Source organism: Ipomoea nil, unplaced genomic scaffold (genome assembly GCF_001879475.1).
Source record: "Ipomoea nil cultivar Tokyo-kokei standard unplaced genomic scaffold, Asagao_1.1 scaffold1770, whole genome shotgun sequence".
NCBI classification, from domain to species: domain Eukaryota; kingdom Viridiplantae; phylum Streptophyta; class Magnoliopsida; order Solanales; family Convolvulaceae; genus Ipomoea; species Ipomoea nil.
The window spans coordinates 326061-344367 of record NW_017618198.1 but is presented as its reverse complement, the minus strand read 5'-3'; the positions used below and the strand labels follow the sequence as shown (position 1 = coordinate 344367).

Sequence of the window (18307 nt, the reverse complement as noted above, 5' to 3'; positions counted from 1 at the left end):
TTTTGAGGAACGAACTCACAACCTCCCATATAAGAGTCCAATTCGGGTTTCATCTGTGCACAAGTTGCTTGACATACTCGTAGTATATATGATATGGAAATTGGCAGCTTTTAAAATATGACACAATATCGACTCTGACATACCGTCGCAATACGAGAATGTGAGATACTAAGTCACTGTGATTTACCATTATCTTGTCGAGTTGGGGTGTGAGACTGCGAGGACAACAAAATTTTACCTTCTATGAGTAAAGTGTGAAAAAATTAAGTGATGAGCCATTGAACTATTTGAGAAACAACAATTAAGCCACCAAATTGAAATAATTCTCAAATAAGTTATTCAACTCAAAAAAAAAAAAGAACAATTAACATTTTTAACAGTTAACTACAAATTTTTGTTGACTGGATTGCGTGAGTCTTATCCATCTTCCTGTACTATCTGCTTGAAGTGTTAGGTGGTGATAATGGGGGGTACTTTTTCTTGGACAAACAAAAGTGTTGACCACTGGTGTTGCCATTTTCATGCCTGTACTACTGTATGTTGTCCGGCCCTGTTGGCCTTAGCTTGGTTTTGTGGTCTTAATTGCTTGTTTTTCATATAAATTTGCACCCAAATTTAATGCCATGTGGTGACCTCTCAGCTCTGCTCTTCACATGGCTTCCCAGTTTTCCATGTCTACTGTATAGAGAGAACTATAAGACTCAGTTTCTCAAGGAGAACAGTGCAATTAGGTTGGGAAATGTGAGTGACGAGTGGATTCTTTCAATTTAATCTGTTGCCTATTTCTGGAAACCCCCCATGAATCTCCACAACCCATTTATCCCCACCCAGTTTCTTTCATAGATCATAAAACCAGAGATGGCTTCTTCTTCTTCATCTTCTTCATCATCTTCTTCTTCTTTTTCTGTGTTTCTCCCAAGAAACATACAATCTTGGATGGCTGTTCTTGTCCCACCTGCAGCTTCCTTGTTTTTTGCTATGGTTTCAGGCCATAGTGTTGTGTCCATTTCCATCACATCTTTGGCTCTGCTCATCTCCATCATGGCACTCAAACCCATCCAAAACCCAGGAGAAATCAAAATCGGCAGCTCAGAAATCAAGAAAGTTGCAGAAGAAGAAGAAGAAGAACAGAAGGGGTACTCTCATGACCCATCATCATCTTCGAGTGAAGATTATTCAGACATTGACAGCACAGCGCAGGGCTCAGATGATGGATCCATCTCTGATGATGATGATGAGGAAAGCCTGTTTGAGATATCCCTTCTTCTTCCCTATAGCGGAGACTTTGTTGTTGGCCATGAAAAGGAAAGCTCCAAGGATTTATGTTTGATGGAATTCTTGACAGACATGAATGAGGAAGAAGACAACATGATTGAGATCGACATATCCATGGGATCCATCAAGTGCTCTGGATTTTAGATTCAGGCATTATATATATATATATAAATATATATATATATATATATATATATATATATATATATATATATATATATTATCCTGTTTTTTTTTTTTTTTTTGAATTGATGTTTTTTTTTTTTCACTGTTCAAAGTTTTTTTTTTTTTTTTTTTTTATCCTAGTGGATTTCTGCCACTCTAGAAATTGGACAGTACTTTTCAGTTTTACCATTGGTGAGCTAAACTGATTAGCTACAGTGATGGGCCAGCATGTATGGTATATATAGTTAGTTGAATTGGCAATTTTTTTTTTTTAGTAAAAACTTGTTTGAATCTACTCATCCAAGATGAAAATGTAATATTCAACCGGTCTTTTTTTTATGTGTTGGGTTCGATTAACAAGGTTTAACTGAAGTTATTTACAAATTAATTTTTCATAATATTAAGTTTAAATTAATATGTCATTTTTATATATTTAGAAATTATATTAAAATAATATTAAACACAAAATATTAAATTTAAAAATTAAAAAAAATGCTAATAGAAATAAGCAAAGTATAAATGATTGATTTAACAAAAGAGAACAGATAAAATGAGATAAAGGAAGTACTAATAAGAAATAATCTACATTTTTCAATTTTGTTGGACTGATTTTTAGAACATGCATGTCTTAAGATTCATGGGGAGATATATTTTCAAAGACTCAAGTATTAAACTAAACATTTTTGTGAATAAAAAGTCAAACTTGTTAAACTAGACTTATTCCAACCATTATCCCACTTTCTAAGTAAGTGGACTATAAAGTGACAGTTCAAATTTATTTTTGTTTAATTTTATAAGTCATGTAGCTTGCAAGCTTTCTTAATTAGTCGTCATCTTGACCACCTCTAATCCGTTGAGGCCACCAAGATGCTAAACTATCGAGCATATATGGTTTGTTGGACTTAGTATTCAAGTTATTGTAGCTGTTAAAGTATGTAGTATATAATTTATTATAAAATCATATCCCACTTGTTGTCCAATTAAGACTTAGGGTTATGATATACGGATCTAAATTAATGATCTGTCAAATATGGTTTAAAAGTTATAAGATATTTAGATTTAGATTACCCAATCTAATAGTCCAATTTGCTAGGGCGGGGAGACACCAAATTAGCAATATATACATGGGATACACATGACAAATTATACATGGAACAAATTAATAATTATATCTTATGTTATGAATTTATGTCTTGTATTGTGAAATTCTGTACTTATGAACACAAATTATATATATACCTAAATCAAATTTGAAAAATAAGTAAATATATAACATGTGTATGCATGTGTCTTGTATTATGAAATTTTGTACCTTACGAGTATGAAATATGTACCTCGTCTTTTCAATCCAACTAGGTCCATAATGTTATGCTAATATGTGTCTTGTGTTGTAATTTTATGGGCTTTGTGTTATTAAATTTTGTACCTTAGAGGTATGAATTTGGTACCCCGTTGTTTCAATTCAGGGTCCTACTATGTGGACCCTGATCCATGATATAAATTACCCTCCTCATCAGTCGTCTAAACTACACAATAAAATTACTCAAAATATATAAATATAGAAAGTCTCGATTGACACTCAAATAGATATGCAATTTTTTCATGCATTCTTTAACTATTACTCTCTCTAATTGTATCCAAACATAACACACTTGTGTTTTGAGCACACTACATAATATAACACGGATGATAAACTTTGTGACAAAAGGTGGAACAAATTAAAGTAGTTTCAGGACATGATTAATTCAAAGTCAAAGTAGTCTTAGACTCTTAGCTCAAAGCATGTTCTTCCATTCAGGATTGCAATACAAATAAGTGTTCTTAGCAGAAAAGCCTGTGGTCGTAGGAACAGCAGAAAATCCGGTGTATTTTTTGTCCTTCTTGGCTAAGCATATTTGGGCAATGTTCTTAAACAGATCGCGTTTCTGCACGAACGGTTGCGCCGCATATTCGTCTATGCCCATCCACTGTAAAACATAAGACATAATCCAAATTAATGTTCCCAAATTTCTTGGTTTTTGCCATCATGGAATTCTTTGTAAGATTTTCCCTAATAATATATATTATATATTATATATTAGGGCCTTAATTAAGTGGTGCAAGTTGACTAGGCTTATTAAGTGGTCTGGTTGGACTTAATAACTAGTAATTGTTAGTCAACCAAACTCTTTGTCTAATATAACCTGGATTGATGGGATACAGGATTATGGATTAGACAGCACATTCAGTTACGGTACTCAGACCGCTCAGTAGACACCAATACACCATCTAGGGTTCTGAGTCAGGTCTGAGGCAAAACATGGCTAACGGTCTACCGTTAAGAGGCAACACAACAGGAACATCAACTATGGCTGGAGATCAACACGGCTACGCTTCCGCTATCATACGAGGTTAGGTTTCTCGTATACTATAGTTCAGTATAGTTAGATTATTGTATATCTAACATTTGGTATCAGAGCCATTTATAATCTTTGCCTGGTTGATTGTTTTGCCTGGTTGATTGTTTTATGCATTCGATCACATTAAGTACATAATATTAAGTTTAATTATGTAATTAGGGTTTATGAGATTTTAATTTACAAATGCTAGCATATCCTTTTGGTTTGATATTGTTTAAAATTGTAAATTCAGTTATATCTCATGAATTTGATCTTTATGCATTAAAACATTTTATCATGGGCTTACAGTTTAAAATTTTAAAGTATGTATCCAGTACATTATTATTCAAAATGTTGGGTCTCTTTTGGTTTGGACTCATCGGTGTTTGGATATTAAGTTTATACTTTAAAATCTCATATTGTAAATTGCTTTAAGTTATGCAATTTATTTGGAATATATGAGTTTAATGTTTAATTTTATGCATATTTGTCCTAAGCATAATATTATGTTTTAAATTATGCAATTTTATTATGCCTTTAGCAATGCATAATTTTAAGATGGAATTATATTAGTTCCTATTTAAGTTGGACTTATGCATAAACTTTAGCCGCGGTAGTGCCTGAATTTAAGCACGTTTAGTCCGCTAATTTAGTTCACCATTTAAGCTTTAATCATAGGTGAACCATACAGTTTTTGGTGTATACCCTACAGTTTTAGGTTCATACCCCCAAACAGTTATACATTAAGTATATATGAATCAGGGAGACATACTAGTTTTAATGGCCATGACTTAAGAACATCTTGTGCCACTAGTCTCCTTAAATTGATACTCTATCTAAGGAATTGGTTTTCAGTGAGACTTAGTCTCTAACCGCCTTTCCTTGGAGTATATTTAGATTTTCCCATCACAATTTGGTATAATCTGTTTATCAAAATTTTAAGTATTCCTTGCCAATGTGATTTGATTTCGGATCATTAAAGAATAGCCAAAGCATCTTTAATTTACTGAAGTCTCTTAAGTTTTCAATCTTGGTTAATTAAGGAAATGCTACAGCATATTCAGCTACATAAGATTGTTAAGTTTCAATCACATAAAGTTTAGGCAAGGAATTGATAATTGTCTAGTGATCTTATAATTTTAATTTGGTTTTGGAGTAGCCACAACATCCTTAATCTGTTAAAATTATATATTAAGCGGTTTATTTTAATCACATAAAGTTTTGGACATATCATTTGTGACTAATTGTATGTAATATGATGGAATTTAGCCCACAGGCAATTTCGTTATATTTGTATAATTAATCAGGATGAAATACTGGACTACGGTCATAATTTAGCCCACAGGCAATTATGTATCGGAATGTAGTTTAGTAGTTTTATCAGTGATGATAGAAATAATTTATTTATTTACTATATGGTTATTTGTAAATAATTTTCAATTCTATCATGAAGTTTAAATTTTATGATGTAAACTTTAGATCATATTTCTTAATTTGCCCACAGGGATTAAGAAAAGGAACATGATCTCTTAAGTTTTTTATCATAATGGTAGTAATGAATCTTATTGACTAAAACTTTAGCCTACAGGCAAGTTTTGTGTCATTTGATTCTTCAACTCATTTGATAATGGTTTCATCATAAATAAATTTTTCAGTTGGATCTAATTGAGTAAAACTTTAGCCCACAGGCAAGTTTTATGTCACTAGATTCTTCTGGCTCTTTAGTAATTGTGAAAAATATTATCATAAGGGTTTCTTAATTGGATTTAATAGAATTAAAACTTTAGCCCACAGGCAAGTTTTATGTCAATAAATCCTTCAACCCATTAGATAATAATTTTATCACAATTTCTTAGAGTTATAAATTCAGTTCAATTATAATTCTAAGCTTCATGGTTTGCATTGGCAAACATGTATTCAGTCACTTCCCAAAATTTAGTCACTTCTATTAATTAATCCACGAATCTTGCTCGGTTCTTCGGACTAACTGTAGTAAGTTACGTGATTTGACATACCTCTTGGATTCCAATAATGATAAAATGTATCTTTTGAGCCAAATTCTATCTTGGTTTTGAAAGATGTATTTTGTTTATTTTAGTATGTCCAACTATGGTGGGGAAATATATCTTCATTATTTAGTTGGACTTTAATTGGAACAAAAAATTGATTATTTAGTATGTCCAACTAATGGTGGGGAATTATGTCTTCATTTGTTAGTTGGTCAATAAATCAATTATGAGTATGTATATTATTGAGTTCATTTTATTAATTTCGCTGAAGAATATTTTAATTAGTGGGAGTGATCATTTAGAAAAAGATCATTAAGATGCTCCACTAAAGCTTATGGATTTAATTGGCTTCATACGTTTCAAATTGGATTGTATGTTACACAATAAGTCCATAAGATTCCACAAGTATTAATCTTGTATTTGTTCATATAAATTCATAAGTTCAAATTATTGAACATTTGGTTGTACAACATATTTATGAAAATGTTGTAACAATATTAAGGAATTTATTAGAACAAAAACATTTAACTTGTGGTGCACTGTCATTTAATCAATTCTTCTGTGATTAATAGAGTCTTTAGTTTCTTCAAAATTGATCTTGGGCCATTTTAGTTTGTAAGGCTCAAAACAATTTTGTGAGACATATAAGTAAGACTCATTATGTTCAGTTCATTTAAAGTGAACATTGAAGTTATTTGGGAAGTTATGGTGTATGTTTAAGATTCCAAATTTATGGACTTAGACCTTTGGTTTATTGTCTAAGTTATTGGAATGCTTCTGTGACTTGACTATCTTTTGGCTATTTTTGATGAGTGGGAGTAACAGACGTGTTAGCTCCAAGCTCTTAGCCGTTAGAGATAGTACTTAAAGTTAACTTATAAAGAAGTCATGGAATATAGTTAGCATTATGCTAACATTAAGAGATCTCTACTTAAGGCATGTTTATAAAGTTTTAGAGATCATACAGTGTACTCTTTTGTACAATTTAGATGCGTTTTCTCCTTGAGTTGTGCACATAATGTATTTTGAGAAACATCCCTTAAGGTACCGAGAATAAACGTAGGGTTTGTTCATTAAGGACCTAAGTTGGAGAATTAAAATGCATGTGACCATAATGGACACTACTCTGATTAAATAGAGGACATGTCACTATGATTCGTGTATTTTGTTCTTTGGTGAAGGTTGTGCTAGTACTTGCACCAAGTGGGAGAATGTAAGATTTTCCCTAATAATATATATTATATATTATATATTAGGGCCTTAATTAAGTGGTGCAAGTTGACTAGGCTTATTAAGTGGTCTGGTTGGACTTAATAACTAGTAATTGTTAGTCAACCAAACTCTTTGTCTAATATAACCTGGATTGATGGGATACAGGATTATGGATTAGACAGCACATTCAGTTACGGTACTCAGACCGCTCAGTAGACACCAATACACCATCTAGGGTTCTGAGTCAGGTCTGAGGCAAAACATGGTTAACGGTCTACCGTTAAGAGGCAACACAACAGGAACATCAACTATGGCTGGAGATCAACACGGCTACGCTTCCGCTATCATACGAGGTTAGGTTTCTCGTATACTATAGTTCAGTATAGTTAGATTATTGTATATCTAACATTCTTGTCTTTTAGAATATTAAAATGCGGCACACATAACAAGCTTAATTGATTTGTAGGAGTTTCATCTGATGTGGTGGGTTCCTTATGGGCACTAGACACTCGTTTTCCATCTAATGAGTCGATGAGTCACGTACTGTGTGTTTTCCATCGGGCATGTGTGGAGGCCCGAGGGCAAGGAATTTTGCCTTTTGAGACAAGATTGATTTTTTTTTTTTTTTTATGAGGGTTCGCATTGGGGTAAATTTCACCCTTTTGTAATAGTTTTCAAACCAGATATGAGAGGTAAACCATACTAGAATAACCACGTGTGACGTGGTAAACCAAAAAATATATATATATTGACAATAATTGAACTCGTGACTTAATACGATATTCAAGCTAGACGCACCTGTGCCTTTTCAATCTCGGAGTCTTGCTTATCGATGGTCAAAGAGAGTGGCCTTAGCATGCAAACAAAGAACAAATCTGATTTCCCAAAGAATGAGTTGTGACTTTGCCTGCAATGTATATATTACATGCTCAAAATAGTTACAACCTATGGAGCATAAGATAGAATATATTGTCACAATAAAAGATGTACTATGAATGTTTATAAAATTGACAATTATGTACTCACCTAAATGCCAATACTTCTACAAATTCTGTATCAATCTGGATTCAAAATAAGAAAAAGAAAATTTTAATTAGCTAGGAATAATTTATAAAATTTTCCCAAAATAAAATAAATATAAGTTAATTTCGACAAATAAATAAATATAATTAATTAATTACTAACCCCAGTCTCTTCTCGTACTTCTCTCACAGCTGCATCACATATATCCTCACCCTACGATCCAATAAAACCAATTATGAAAAGGCTGTGCAACGTTATAATTATACGAAATATATATGAAGTCACAAGTTCGATCAATCTCAATCTTTTCATTCATAGAAAAGATAGAACAACGTCATTACTAGCAGCTACGAGATCAGACATGCATGCATGCATGCATGGATAACGTTAAAGTCTCTGTCGGGCCGGGGTGTGGGGGCCCTTAGGGTTTTGGAATAATGGATAACGTTAAAGTAACATTAAATCCAAGGTCACAGGAAGAATGGATAACGTTAAAGTGTCGAGGTTCTTACCTGTTCAACTACGCCGGTAGGAAGTTTCCAAACGCCTTTGCCTTTGAACTCTCCATTGTTTTCTTGAACCACCAGCAACTGCATATAGGCCGGTAGTATTACATGCCAAATTTAGGTTACGTGTTTATATATGGACGCTAAATCAACATTAAATGCGTGTAAGTTACTTCTGCGTTTAGTCGATTTCTATTAATGACAATTAGGATACATATTTTTATAGGGATCGGAAAACCTCAACCTACTAGGCCGGCCGGATGTATAGTTGATTTTATGATTATAAGCTTTCAAGTTGTCTAGATTTTATATTAATATCATATGTAAATGTCAAGCGCATATAGGCCGGATACCTAACTAAATATTAAATTCAGAAGAAAAAAAAATATTTTAGTTAGTTATATACTTGGCCAGTTTGGTTGATAACGAAAGCACCAATCCCGACCCGATGAGAAGCATTGGAAGGAATAGTGTGGGGAGTGTGTGGAATCCAGTAAACCAGCATCAGGTACGTTGCCTCTGCATGGTGGTACCAAAACCCTTCCTGCATGCATGCATGTACGTACAAAATTTAATGCATATATATATGCACCACAAGTATAACCATGAAGTTATTCATATATATATATATATATATATATATATAGAATTACATTCATGTAAAAATAGGGCTTAAAATATAAACGTGTGGACATTTCTCGATAGTTGGATTTTGGGTATTAAGATTGTTATTAGTTTTTATGATTTTGTGTGCTGCCCGCCTGTGTGCACTGTCGTTTATGGACGTGTGCACGCCGGCCCAAATATTGTGGATTCACGCATACATACTATAATGGATGTGTGCACACCCGCATTTAGGTGTGTGCATAGTATACGTCCACATGTTTGTATGTAAATGCAACCCTATATATATATATATATATATATATATAATCATCGATCCATCCATATTTACTTACGTACCTTAACTGCAGCATCAACGAAACGGGCTAGTTGTATTGATAGTTTCATCCAAACACCTTTCTTCCCCTTCACCAAAAAAAAAAAAAAAAAAAAAAAAAAAAACCAAATCAACAAATTTTGGCTGGCTGGGAAAGGGAAACACATGCATGCATGCAACGTAAGTATGGAAGTACCTGGTTTCTCCACTCAGAGAGTGAAGCTCTGAGCACAGTGACAAAGTCGCCGGAATCCATGGACGACTCGCTCAGCTCCACCGTCACGCCACCGTATGCATCTTCCGCCGCCTCAAATACCCGTGGAGCAATGCCGCCGATCTCTTGCTGCTTTTCCGCCATGTTTTTTTCTGTATGTGTATCTATATACCCACGATATGATCAACTTCTTCACTCAATAAGCAATACCACAACTAATATTCACTGATAACTATATATATACACACACATACACATAATGACTATATATATAATACATATGATTATAATGATATGATGTTTCCTGCGAATGAACTAAGTATGTTCCACGCTGCTGTTCTCTTGGATGAGCGTTAATGCATCACACGTTTACTGTTTAGCGTACAAGTTAACGTTGACGTGGCGTTACCGTTTCGGTTTTTCAGCAACCCTAACCAATAAAATGAAGCTTACTTGGTAGGAAACTGCGTGTGTAAAGGTTGGTAGGGCCCAACAGTTAACGCGGTCACACTCAACTGACGCCGTTATTTTAACGTCTCGTAACGTGTTCTACGCGGCCGTTTCAAAGCGATGAAAGTTCCCCCGATTTATTGCCTGTTTTAACCACAAGTTTGTCCAAACATAATAATAATGTTTCAACTACTTAAAATGAAGCCAATTTTTACTCGTTTTCATATAGAATTTTTTGTTTAATGATATTTATAGTATATATAGTTTTTTTTTTCATATATAAATTTATAGACTAATATTAAAATAAATATTATAAAATTTAAACGATAAATAAATTGATCTGAATTAAGTCTTATTAATTGAAACAAACACATAAAATAAGATACAGAGTCTTAAAATAGTTGTGGGTCATGAGCATGTGCAAACTGATCTGAGTAGTGACCTAGGCTTCGAGTTTTTAGCATGTGACTTATATGACCCCACATAGTTTAATATCAAATAATAAATAACCCAATTAGATAATATCGCATTAAGGGTTCGTTTGGAAAGTAGGAAAATGACCTCTAGAAAATGAGTCATTTTTAAGAAAACATTTTCCTTTCCAGTGTTTGGTTGCATTCTGAAAAACTATTTTGTGTGTTTGGTTCATTTTCTGGAAAATAAGTAGAATTGTATAATTAAATATTTTAATTATTTTATTTAGAATATTACAACATGTATAATAATATATAATAATATAATAATAATTTTAAATATAATAAAAAATAACTAATAATATATCAAAAATATTATGGTGGTGGTGTAGTGGTAGTGGTGTTATTTGTTATATAATAATAATAATAATAATAATAATAATAATAATAATAATAATAATAATAATAATAATAATAACTGGTGGTGGTATGACGGTGGTGGTGTGTTGGCGGTGGTAGTGGTGGCAGCGACGGTGGTTGCGGTGGTATGGTGGTGGTGGTGGTAGTATGGTGGTGGTGGTGGTACTGGTTGCGATGGTATGGTGTTGGTGGTGGTAGTGGTGGTGGTGTGATGGTGGTGGTGGGGTGGCGGTGGTTGCGGTGGTATAATGGTGGTGGCGACGGCGACAGTAGTGGTGGTGACGGTGGTAGTGAGGTGGTGGTGGTGTGATGTTGGTGTAAAAGTTGGAAAATGACTTCCAAAAAAAAAAAAAAAGGAAGTCATTTTCCACCAAAACAAGCCTATTTTCCAAAGTCAACGGTAAATGATTTCCGTTGACTTGATTTTCCAAGCACATCCAAACAATGGAAACTTGAAAAATGATTTCCAGAACTCATTTTTCAGGTTTCCAAACACACCCTAAGAGGAAAAAATTTAAAAGGGGTGTGTAACATTACTCTGTTAGCATCAATGTTACATTGTAATGCTGCTTTGCAAACGCTACCATTTATTTGCATATTGTCATATATTGATGAATATTTCTATTACTATCTTTTGGTGACAAGGAGATTCATAACCATTATCCTTAGGTGTGTATTAGCGGTAAACCTCACTTTTAATGCCTCTACGAAATGAAAATTCTAAAATTAAAGTTGAAATTATTGAAACCCTAGTAATAGTCAAATAGGGAGACTCAATAAATTGTCTTTAATTGTAACCAAAATGAAATTGTGGAGGAAATTGACATTGAAAGCTTGGTGGATAATTTTGCATCTCAAATACGTAAGGAAAATGTGGACGCTTTTTAAATGAAATTTTGGATTATATATTTTCTTTGTTAAATATTTTATATTATGACAAAAGTTTTTTAATAAATATTGTGTTCATTATTGCCAAACATCTTTGTGCTTAGATAACATCTCTGTGATTCCTCTTGAGGGAAGATCATAAGACCGAACTCTAGTGGTGGGATATTGAGTCTTTTGACTGCTCTAGTATAGAGAAAGTATAGAACATATACTATCTTGTAATAGAGTCAAATAATAGTCGGCAAACCAAACACCCCTGATCGCCCATTTTGTAGTTCTTTATTTATATTTGTAATTATATTAAAGTGTGCCGAAATTAAGTTAATTATTATACAATATTTTGATTTCTTCAAAATCAACCCTAAATAAAACGCATAAGGCACGTTAAGTAAAAGTTTGTCTAGCATGCTATGTTTTTCCTTGCAAATATGTGTTTTCCTCAAATAAATATAAAACCACGAATTCTTCTGTTAGACGTTAGAGCAATGACTTTGGCTATGTATGTCATGATATCGATCACGTCAAACAAGTTATTTCGTATAACAAATACGTCACATTTTTTTTTTTTTTGTATATATTTCATGACAACACGTCAAGCAAGTTACCTCCTATAATTAGCAATATACATTTTTACCGCAAATTATATCGTGCACCGCGGTGCATAGTCGATTATGCTCCGCGCATCAAAACGACGTCGTTTTGTTAAATGAAAAGAAACGACATTTGTTTCCGTCGTTGTGCACCCGTCCGCAAAAAGTGACTCTATTATTCAGTTTCATTTTGTATACACTGCAGTTTCAGTTCAACACAACTACAGTTTCAGTTCAACACAACTACAGTTTCATTTTGATATAACTACAGTTTCATTTGATATTTATAGACTCAAATATGTGAAAATGTTATTTAATTTTATTTTATATACACTATAGTTTTATTAAAACACAACTACATGATCATTTTGATATAATTACAGCTTCATTGTACAATATACACTCAAATATGTGAAATGTTATTCAGTTTCATTTTATATACACTGCAGTTTTATTTCACCACAACTACAATATCATTTTGATATAACTGCAGTTTCATTTGTCGTGAGGCAATGTCGGATTATTTATACTGTAGTGTCAGTTGGAGTTTAATACACCAAACATGCGGATTCCGTTAACGATAACGACGGGCCATTTCTTTACTTAAAGAAACGGTGCCGTTTTTTACTGCGGTGCATGTGCACCGCGGTATATAACGACTGTTTTTTTATAGATCAAAAATACTTAATGGACACTCTATTTTTTCTTAATGACATTAGAGCGTCCATAATTGTGAATTTTGGTGGGTTTTTGTCATAACAAAAAACTAGGTGTTGGGTTTTTAGTTGATGGGAGAACTAGTTTTTCTTTTCCTGCAAATTCAATTTTTTGAGCGACCCACAGTTTGAGAAAATAAAAATAATATATAGATTTTTCTGCGCATTCAAAAAAAAATATATATATAGATTTTTCTGCGTGTTTGGTACACATAATGCGCCCAACATGCACGTACACTAATAACCAGATCATAGCCTCTTTTTTTTTTTTTTTTGGTCAAAAAATTTGTATTTTTTTTTTTTCTCATTTCTTCACTTCTCTCTTCCCCTCTCGATCTCTCCCACTTGAATATGAAAAAAAAAATACATACTAATAAGAGCGTCCTCATTAGGCATTGTTTTTGATTAATTTTTGCAGATGTGACTATGAGAGAGAACATGGAAGAGAGAAGAGAAATAAGAAAAAAAAAAAAAAGAAACAGCGAAGGAAATAACGCGCCCAGCTGGCATATGGTGTGCACGAGCCTGGCTGGGCGCTTTAGTTGTACCTCACGCAAATTAACAAGATCTTTTTCATATTTGGTGGGGTCCACTTTAAAATGAAAAATCAGGATTCTAGCTTGAAGGAAAACCTAAAACATTATATTCTATCTCATATTTCTCTCTTTTCCACATATGCTTGGCTCTCACAAAAAAATACCTAAAACCCATCTATTGTGGATGTCTTAAAAATTGCTCTTTTCGGGTCAAATCAAAACTTAATTCGGGCCTTAAATGAGATGGGCTTGTATGTCTAGATAATAACTCTAACTAATATAGCCCACCTTTTGGCGATGGTCATTGGACATCTAATGAAACCAATCGTTATATCCTACACCACGGCGCACATAGCACTGTGCGCCGCGCGCCTCCCAAAACGACGTCGTTTTGGGTAGTGTTGGGAGGCGCGGTAGGAAGTTGCTGAGATTATGTGTATTTGTTTACAACGTTATGTGTATTTGTTCACAACGTTATGTGTAATTTTTTTACAATTATGTACATTCTTTTTATACAATTATGTACATCCGAATCAGAAAATTTGTGTGTATTATGTTAAGAGTTGATGTGTATTATGTTAAAAGTTTATGTTTATTATGTATTATGTTAGATTATGTGTATTATCTTTTAAAAAGAGTATGTATATTTTGTTATATAATTATGTACATTCATGTATAACATTATGTGTATTCTAGTATAACATTATGTACATTCTTGAACAACGGCTTTTTTTTAAAGAAAAAACTACTGCCATTCACTGGGGCGGGAAATTTCAAAAAGAAAAATAATTAAAACGACGTTGTTTTGCATCTGGGTGCATAGTGCAACGCGCGCCGTGGTGTAGGATATAAATTGCCTAATGAAACATCTCTATATAAACAAGGCCAAATTTCAACCAAACACAATAAACTCCTATTAGCGTACCTCATTTCAATGGATTCATCATAACTATAAATGTGTTGGGGGTTATAACTTATAAGCAGTCCAACAGCAAAAGTCATTGAAGTTTAGTATTGGCTAGTCTAATGCAATCATTATTGTATGGACCATGGTCCACACAAGTTGTGTGGACCATATTTTGTCTACTGTAAAATAATGTACATTTAGTACAAAAATAATGTACATTATATTCAGAGAATGTACATTATTTTTGTTCTGAGTGTACATTATATTGTATAATGTACATTCAGTACAAAAATAATGTACACCTAGTATATTAAAAATGTACATTTTATTATGGTCCACATAACATTGTGTGGACCATGGTCCATACAATAATTTGCCAGTCTAATGTGAAGCTCAATTTAGACATGGAAATGAACAAAATAGGATTGCTTTAAGCCCATTACAAATATTTACAATGCCAACATTGTAAGAATCCACTAGTTATACCATGGATCATAGTCTACCTTACCATATGGACCGGAGTCCAAAATATACAATTTACATACTAAATATTCACAATTTAGCTTTTACAAAATTGTGAACCTTCAGTATGTAAATTGTATATTTTAAAAAAGGTGGAACCTGGTCGACAGAATAAAGGGAGAAGTGTCAAATAGGCCCATGTACTTTTGTCAAGTGCTCAATTCCTACCATGAACTAAATTAAAGGCTAATTAACCACAGGTTACCAATTCAATTATTAAAAAAATAATTTCAAAATTATTTAAAAATTATTTAAAAAAAAAAAAAAAAAAAAAAAAAGAATACAGCCACCGGCTGTCCTCGCAGGACAGCCGGTGGTATTTTTTTTTTTTTTAATTTTATTTTATTTATTTCAATAATTAAATAGGTAACATGTTATTAACCTGTAAAAAAATCAATTGAACAAATTTAACTCGTAAATGGACCTATTTGACACTTAATTTAGTTCATGGTGGAAATTGAGCATTTCGCAGTAGTAGATGGATCTATTTGACACTTGTGCCCAGAATAAATGGTTAAGTGTATAAATAAAGGATTGTATAAATAAGTCACAAGCAATTATTAGAGATTGATTTTTTTAGGTGAACAGGTCGATTTTTAAAAAAATGGATACACCAAATAAAATCGGGTTGAACCCGGGAAGAGGGTAGGGGCGTGGCGTATTATCTCCCTCCATTTTATGGAAGAATATCCAACTAAAACTACGACGTTTAATCCAACAGTACCCATCCACTGCTACGAAGAATATCCAACTAAAACTGTTGTGATAGTGAACGGAAAAACGTTTTCCGGCGCCGGCGAAAGAAGATGGCTGCCAGAGCGAACAACCTCCTCGCCTGCGTCTTCACTCCACCCCCACCCAAACCCAAATTCGCTGGAATCTCTACCCGCCGACTCTCATTCCTTCACACTCGGACCTGCTTCTCCATAGCCACCAAAGCCCCAACGATTCCCCGGAAAAGTTGCCTCCAAATACGCAGGAGTTCACTCACCACTCCGAGCTCACAGGACCCTGTTCTTGAAGAGGACTCCTCGGAGGTCGAGGATGAAGACGGCGGCGGCGAGAATGGAGGGGACGATGGAGAGGGATGGGGCTGGACGCTGTCGTTTCTCCTTTTCGGATTTTGGGCTGGCCTCATGTACTATGTTCTCGTCCTCGCCCCTAACCAGACCCCGGTACTACACCACAATTTTGCATCTATTTATCTGCCATTTTCTTCTGCTTTCAGAAATCCATACACAATTGCATCTATCTATACCTTTTTCCCTTCATAAATGGCTAAACTGGTGCAGTTGTGACTTGAGATTGCTTCCTGTAGTGTTCTTTGCTTGATAATTTCACCTGTTTTTTGGTTAGGGTTAGTAACCTTTGTGTGTTTCAGTCAACAGATTTGTATTTCCTGAAGAAGCTGCTTAACTTGAAAGGAGATGATGGTTTCAGAATGAATGATGTTCTTGTGGCTGAATGGTACATAATGGGTTTATGGCCTGTAGTATACAGTATGCTGCTGCTTCCTACTGCTAGAACGTAAGCTTTATGATGATCTTACTTCAGTTTCACAGTTCCTCTTCCTTTTGAGTGACGAGGGAAATCGGGGGTTGTCTTGTGACCTTAACAGACAAAAGGTCACAATGAGGTAAACCAACTTAGTTGCTCATAGCTGACCAACTCAAACCAAGAATACCAATCTAGGTTGTCCATAGTTGATCGGCTCAAACCAAGAAGCCTAATAGGCCACTCCCGCTAGAAGTTAAATTTGTAACCCTGTGGTTACCAGTCAATAGTCTGACCATCTTGGTTTGAATTGCTTCCACCGTTCTTCTATAATCTTTGCATGTGCAGCTTTTGTGTTAAAGAACATGCAAACTTGCCACCCTGCTTACCTTATGAATAGCTAATTGTGTTGATATGAGAGTTCTTTTTCTGCAGCCCCAAGTGCAGTGTTCCTGTCTGGCCCTTCCTTGTCCTTTCATGCATTGGTGGTGCATATGCTCTCTTTCCTTTTTTTATTCTCTGGAAGCCCCCGCCTCCACCTGTTGAAGAAACCGAGCTCAGAAGATGGCCTTTGAACTTCCTTGAATCGAAATTAACTGCAGGGGTAATATGGCGTTTAGGCTGAAACTAGACTTTTTATGCACAATCTTTATTGTTTATTTGTTTCCTGAAGGCGAATTCAACCTGACTATGATGTTTCAGATTCTGTTGGCTTCGGGGCTAGGATTAATAGTTTATGCAGGTATTTCTACTGGGGACTGGAAGGAATTTTACCAGTACTTCAGACAGAGCAGATTTGTAAGTTCTGACTCTTGAAATCAATCTCAGGCTTCTGGATGCTGTGTCCAGTAGTAGACTGTCTCACTTTCTGTGCATTCTCTATCAGCCCCATCCCTTTTTGTGTGCAAAATTCTTTCAATTCTTTTTCTTCTGTCTGCTCTCAGATCCATACAATGTCTATTGATTTTGTTCTACTCTCAGCATTCGCCCCATTCTGGGTGTTCAATGACATGACAACTCGAAAGTGGTAAGTTCTGTTCTTGGTTGGAACAACAATGTATTCTGGTCTGTTTGTGAGCAGAACTCATGAAATACATGTTTATGATTCAAGGTACGACAAGGGTTCTTGGCTTCTTCCTGTGTCAGCCATTCCATTCTTGGGTCCTGCATTATACCTTCTCCTACGGCCACCAGTCCCAGCAGTACAGGCTTCCTCAAGCCCGAGTTCTTTAGAAGAAGAGTAATGTGTCGGCCCCTTTTGTGATGTTGAATCTGGATACCCCCTCACATCATGTAGCAACACAAAAGAAAAGCCACTCGAAGATTGTTAACATATATACTGCCAGCTTTCAAATGCCAGGATGAAGAACCACCGGGATTCAAATCGAGCTGGTGCATGTTGCAGATGTAAGCTGCAGCCAATGGAGCTCCTTTTGCTGCATATCCAGAAAAAAAAAAAAAAATTTAAAAATGTTACAGTTTTTTGTTACTAAATACACATGTCAAATTCCAGAGAGGGAATTGTTTTGTTTTAAAATTGTCAAAATGCTTTGTTTTCTGCTTTTTGTCAACTTCCCAAGTGCCCAAGCAGTTTAATCTGATTTGTGAAGTCTGAACTGGCTAAATCAAATGCACACTTTAATCCACAG

At 34.4% G+C, this 18307-nt stretch overlaps 3 protein-coding genes and 1 long non-coding RNA gene across 4 annotated transcripts; 3 read left to right on the top strand and 1 right to left on the bottom strand.

The window, feature by feature from the left end:
• Nucleotides 1-396: 396 nt before the first annotated feature.
• On the top strand, nucleotides 397-1740 carry LOC109192346. The gene is made up of 2 exons (XM_019342937.1): nucleotides 397-1429; nucleotides 1486-1740. Exon 1 carries the CDS (start codon nucleotides 859-861, stop codon nucleotides 1417-1419), a length of 561 nt encoding a protein of 186 aa, XP_019198482.1. The 5' UTR covers nucleotides 397-858; the 3' UTR covers nucleotides 1420-1429; nucleotides 1486-1740.
• Nucleotides 1741-3027: 1287 nt separating this feature from the next.
• On the bottom strand, nucleotides 3028-9943 carry LOC109192349 (nudix hydrolase 2-like). Its single transcript, XM_019342941.1, has 8 exons — nucleotides 9705-9943; nucleotides 9532-9597; nucleotides 8975-9112; nucleotides 8575-8652; nucleotides 8225-8275; nucleotides 8066-8100; nucleotides 7838-7946; nucleotides 3028-3407 (listed from the first exon to the last, which is right to left on the bottom strand). The coding sequence occupies exons 1-8, from the start codon at nucleotides 9864-9866 to the stop codon at nucleotides 3216-3218; spliced, it is 831 nt and encodes a 276-aa protein (XP_019198486.1). The 5' UTR covers nucleotides 9867-9943; the 3' UTR covers nucleotides 3028-3215.
• On the top strand, nucleotides 8992-9633 carry LOC109192350. Its single transcript, XR_002056082.1, has 2 exons — nucleotides 8992-9076; nucleotides 9543-9633. It is a non-coding gene; the product is annotated as an uncharacterized LOC109192350 (long non-coding RNA).
• Nucleotides 9944-15866: 5923 nt separating the features above from the next.
• Nucleotides 15867-18172, top strand: LOC109192552. The gene is made up of 6 exons (XM_019343237.1): nucleotides 15867-16339; nucleotides 16546-16691; nucleotides 17094-17262; nucleotides 17361-17456; nucleotides 17603-17685; nucleotides 17770-18172. Exons 1-6 carry the CDS (start codon nucleotides 15971-15973, stop codon nucleotides 17900-17902), a joined length of 996 nt encoding a protein of 331 aa, XP_019198782.1. The 5' UTR covers nucleotides 15867-15970; the 3' UTR covers nucleotides 17903-18172.
• Nucleotides 18173-18307: the final 135 nt, after the last annotated feature.

Bases quoted from the DNA above. Each gene is read 5' to 3' on its own strand.
- LOC109192349 (XM_019342941.1), bottom strand. From the start codon at position 9,866: ATGGCGGAAAAGCAGCAAGAGATCGGCGGCATTGCTCCACGGGTATTT. The intron at 8,101-8,224 runs GTTAGTAATTAA...TTTTGAATCCAG, and splicing joins AAGTACGAGAAGAGACTGGG to ATTGATACAGAATTTGTAGA. The intron at 7,947-8,065 runs GTGAGTACATAA...TATACATTGCAG, and splicing joins GTAGAAGTATTGGCATTTAG to GCAAAGTCACAACTCATTCT.
- LOC109192552 (XM_019343237.1), top strand. From the start codon at position 15,971: ATGGCTGCCAGAGCGAACAACCTCCTCGCCTGCGTCTTCACTCCACCC. The intron at 16,692-17,093 runs GTAAGCTTTATG...CTTTTTCTGCAG, and splicing joins CTGCTTCCTACTGCTAGAAC to CCCCAAGTGCAGTGTTCCTG. The intron at 17,263-17,360 runs GTAATATGGCGT...ATGATGTTTCAG, and splicing joins AATCGAAATTAACTGCAGGG to ATTCTGTTGGCTTCGGGGCT.
- LOC109192346 (XM_019342937.1), top strand. From the start codon at position 859: ATGGCTTCTTCTTCTTCATCTTCTTCATCATCTTCTTCTTCTTTTTCT.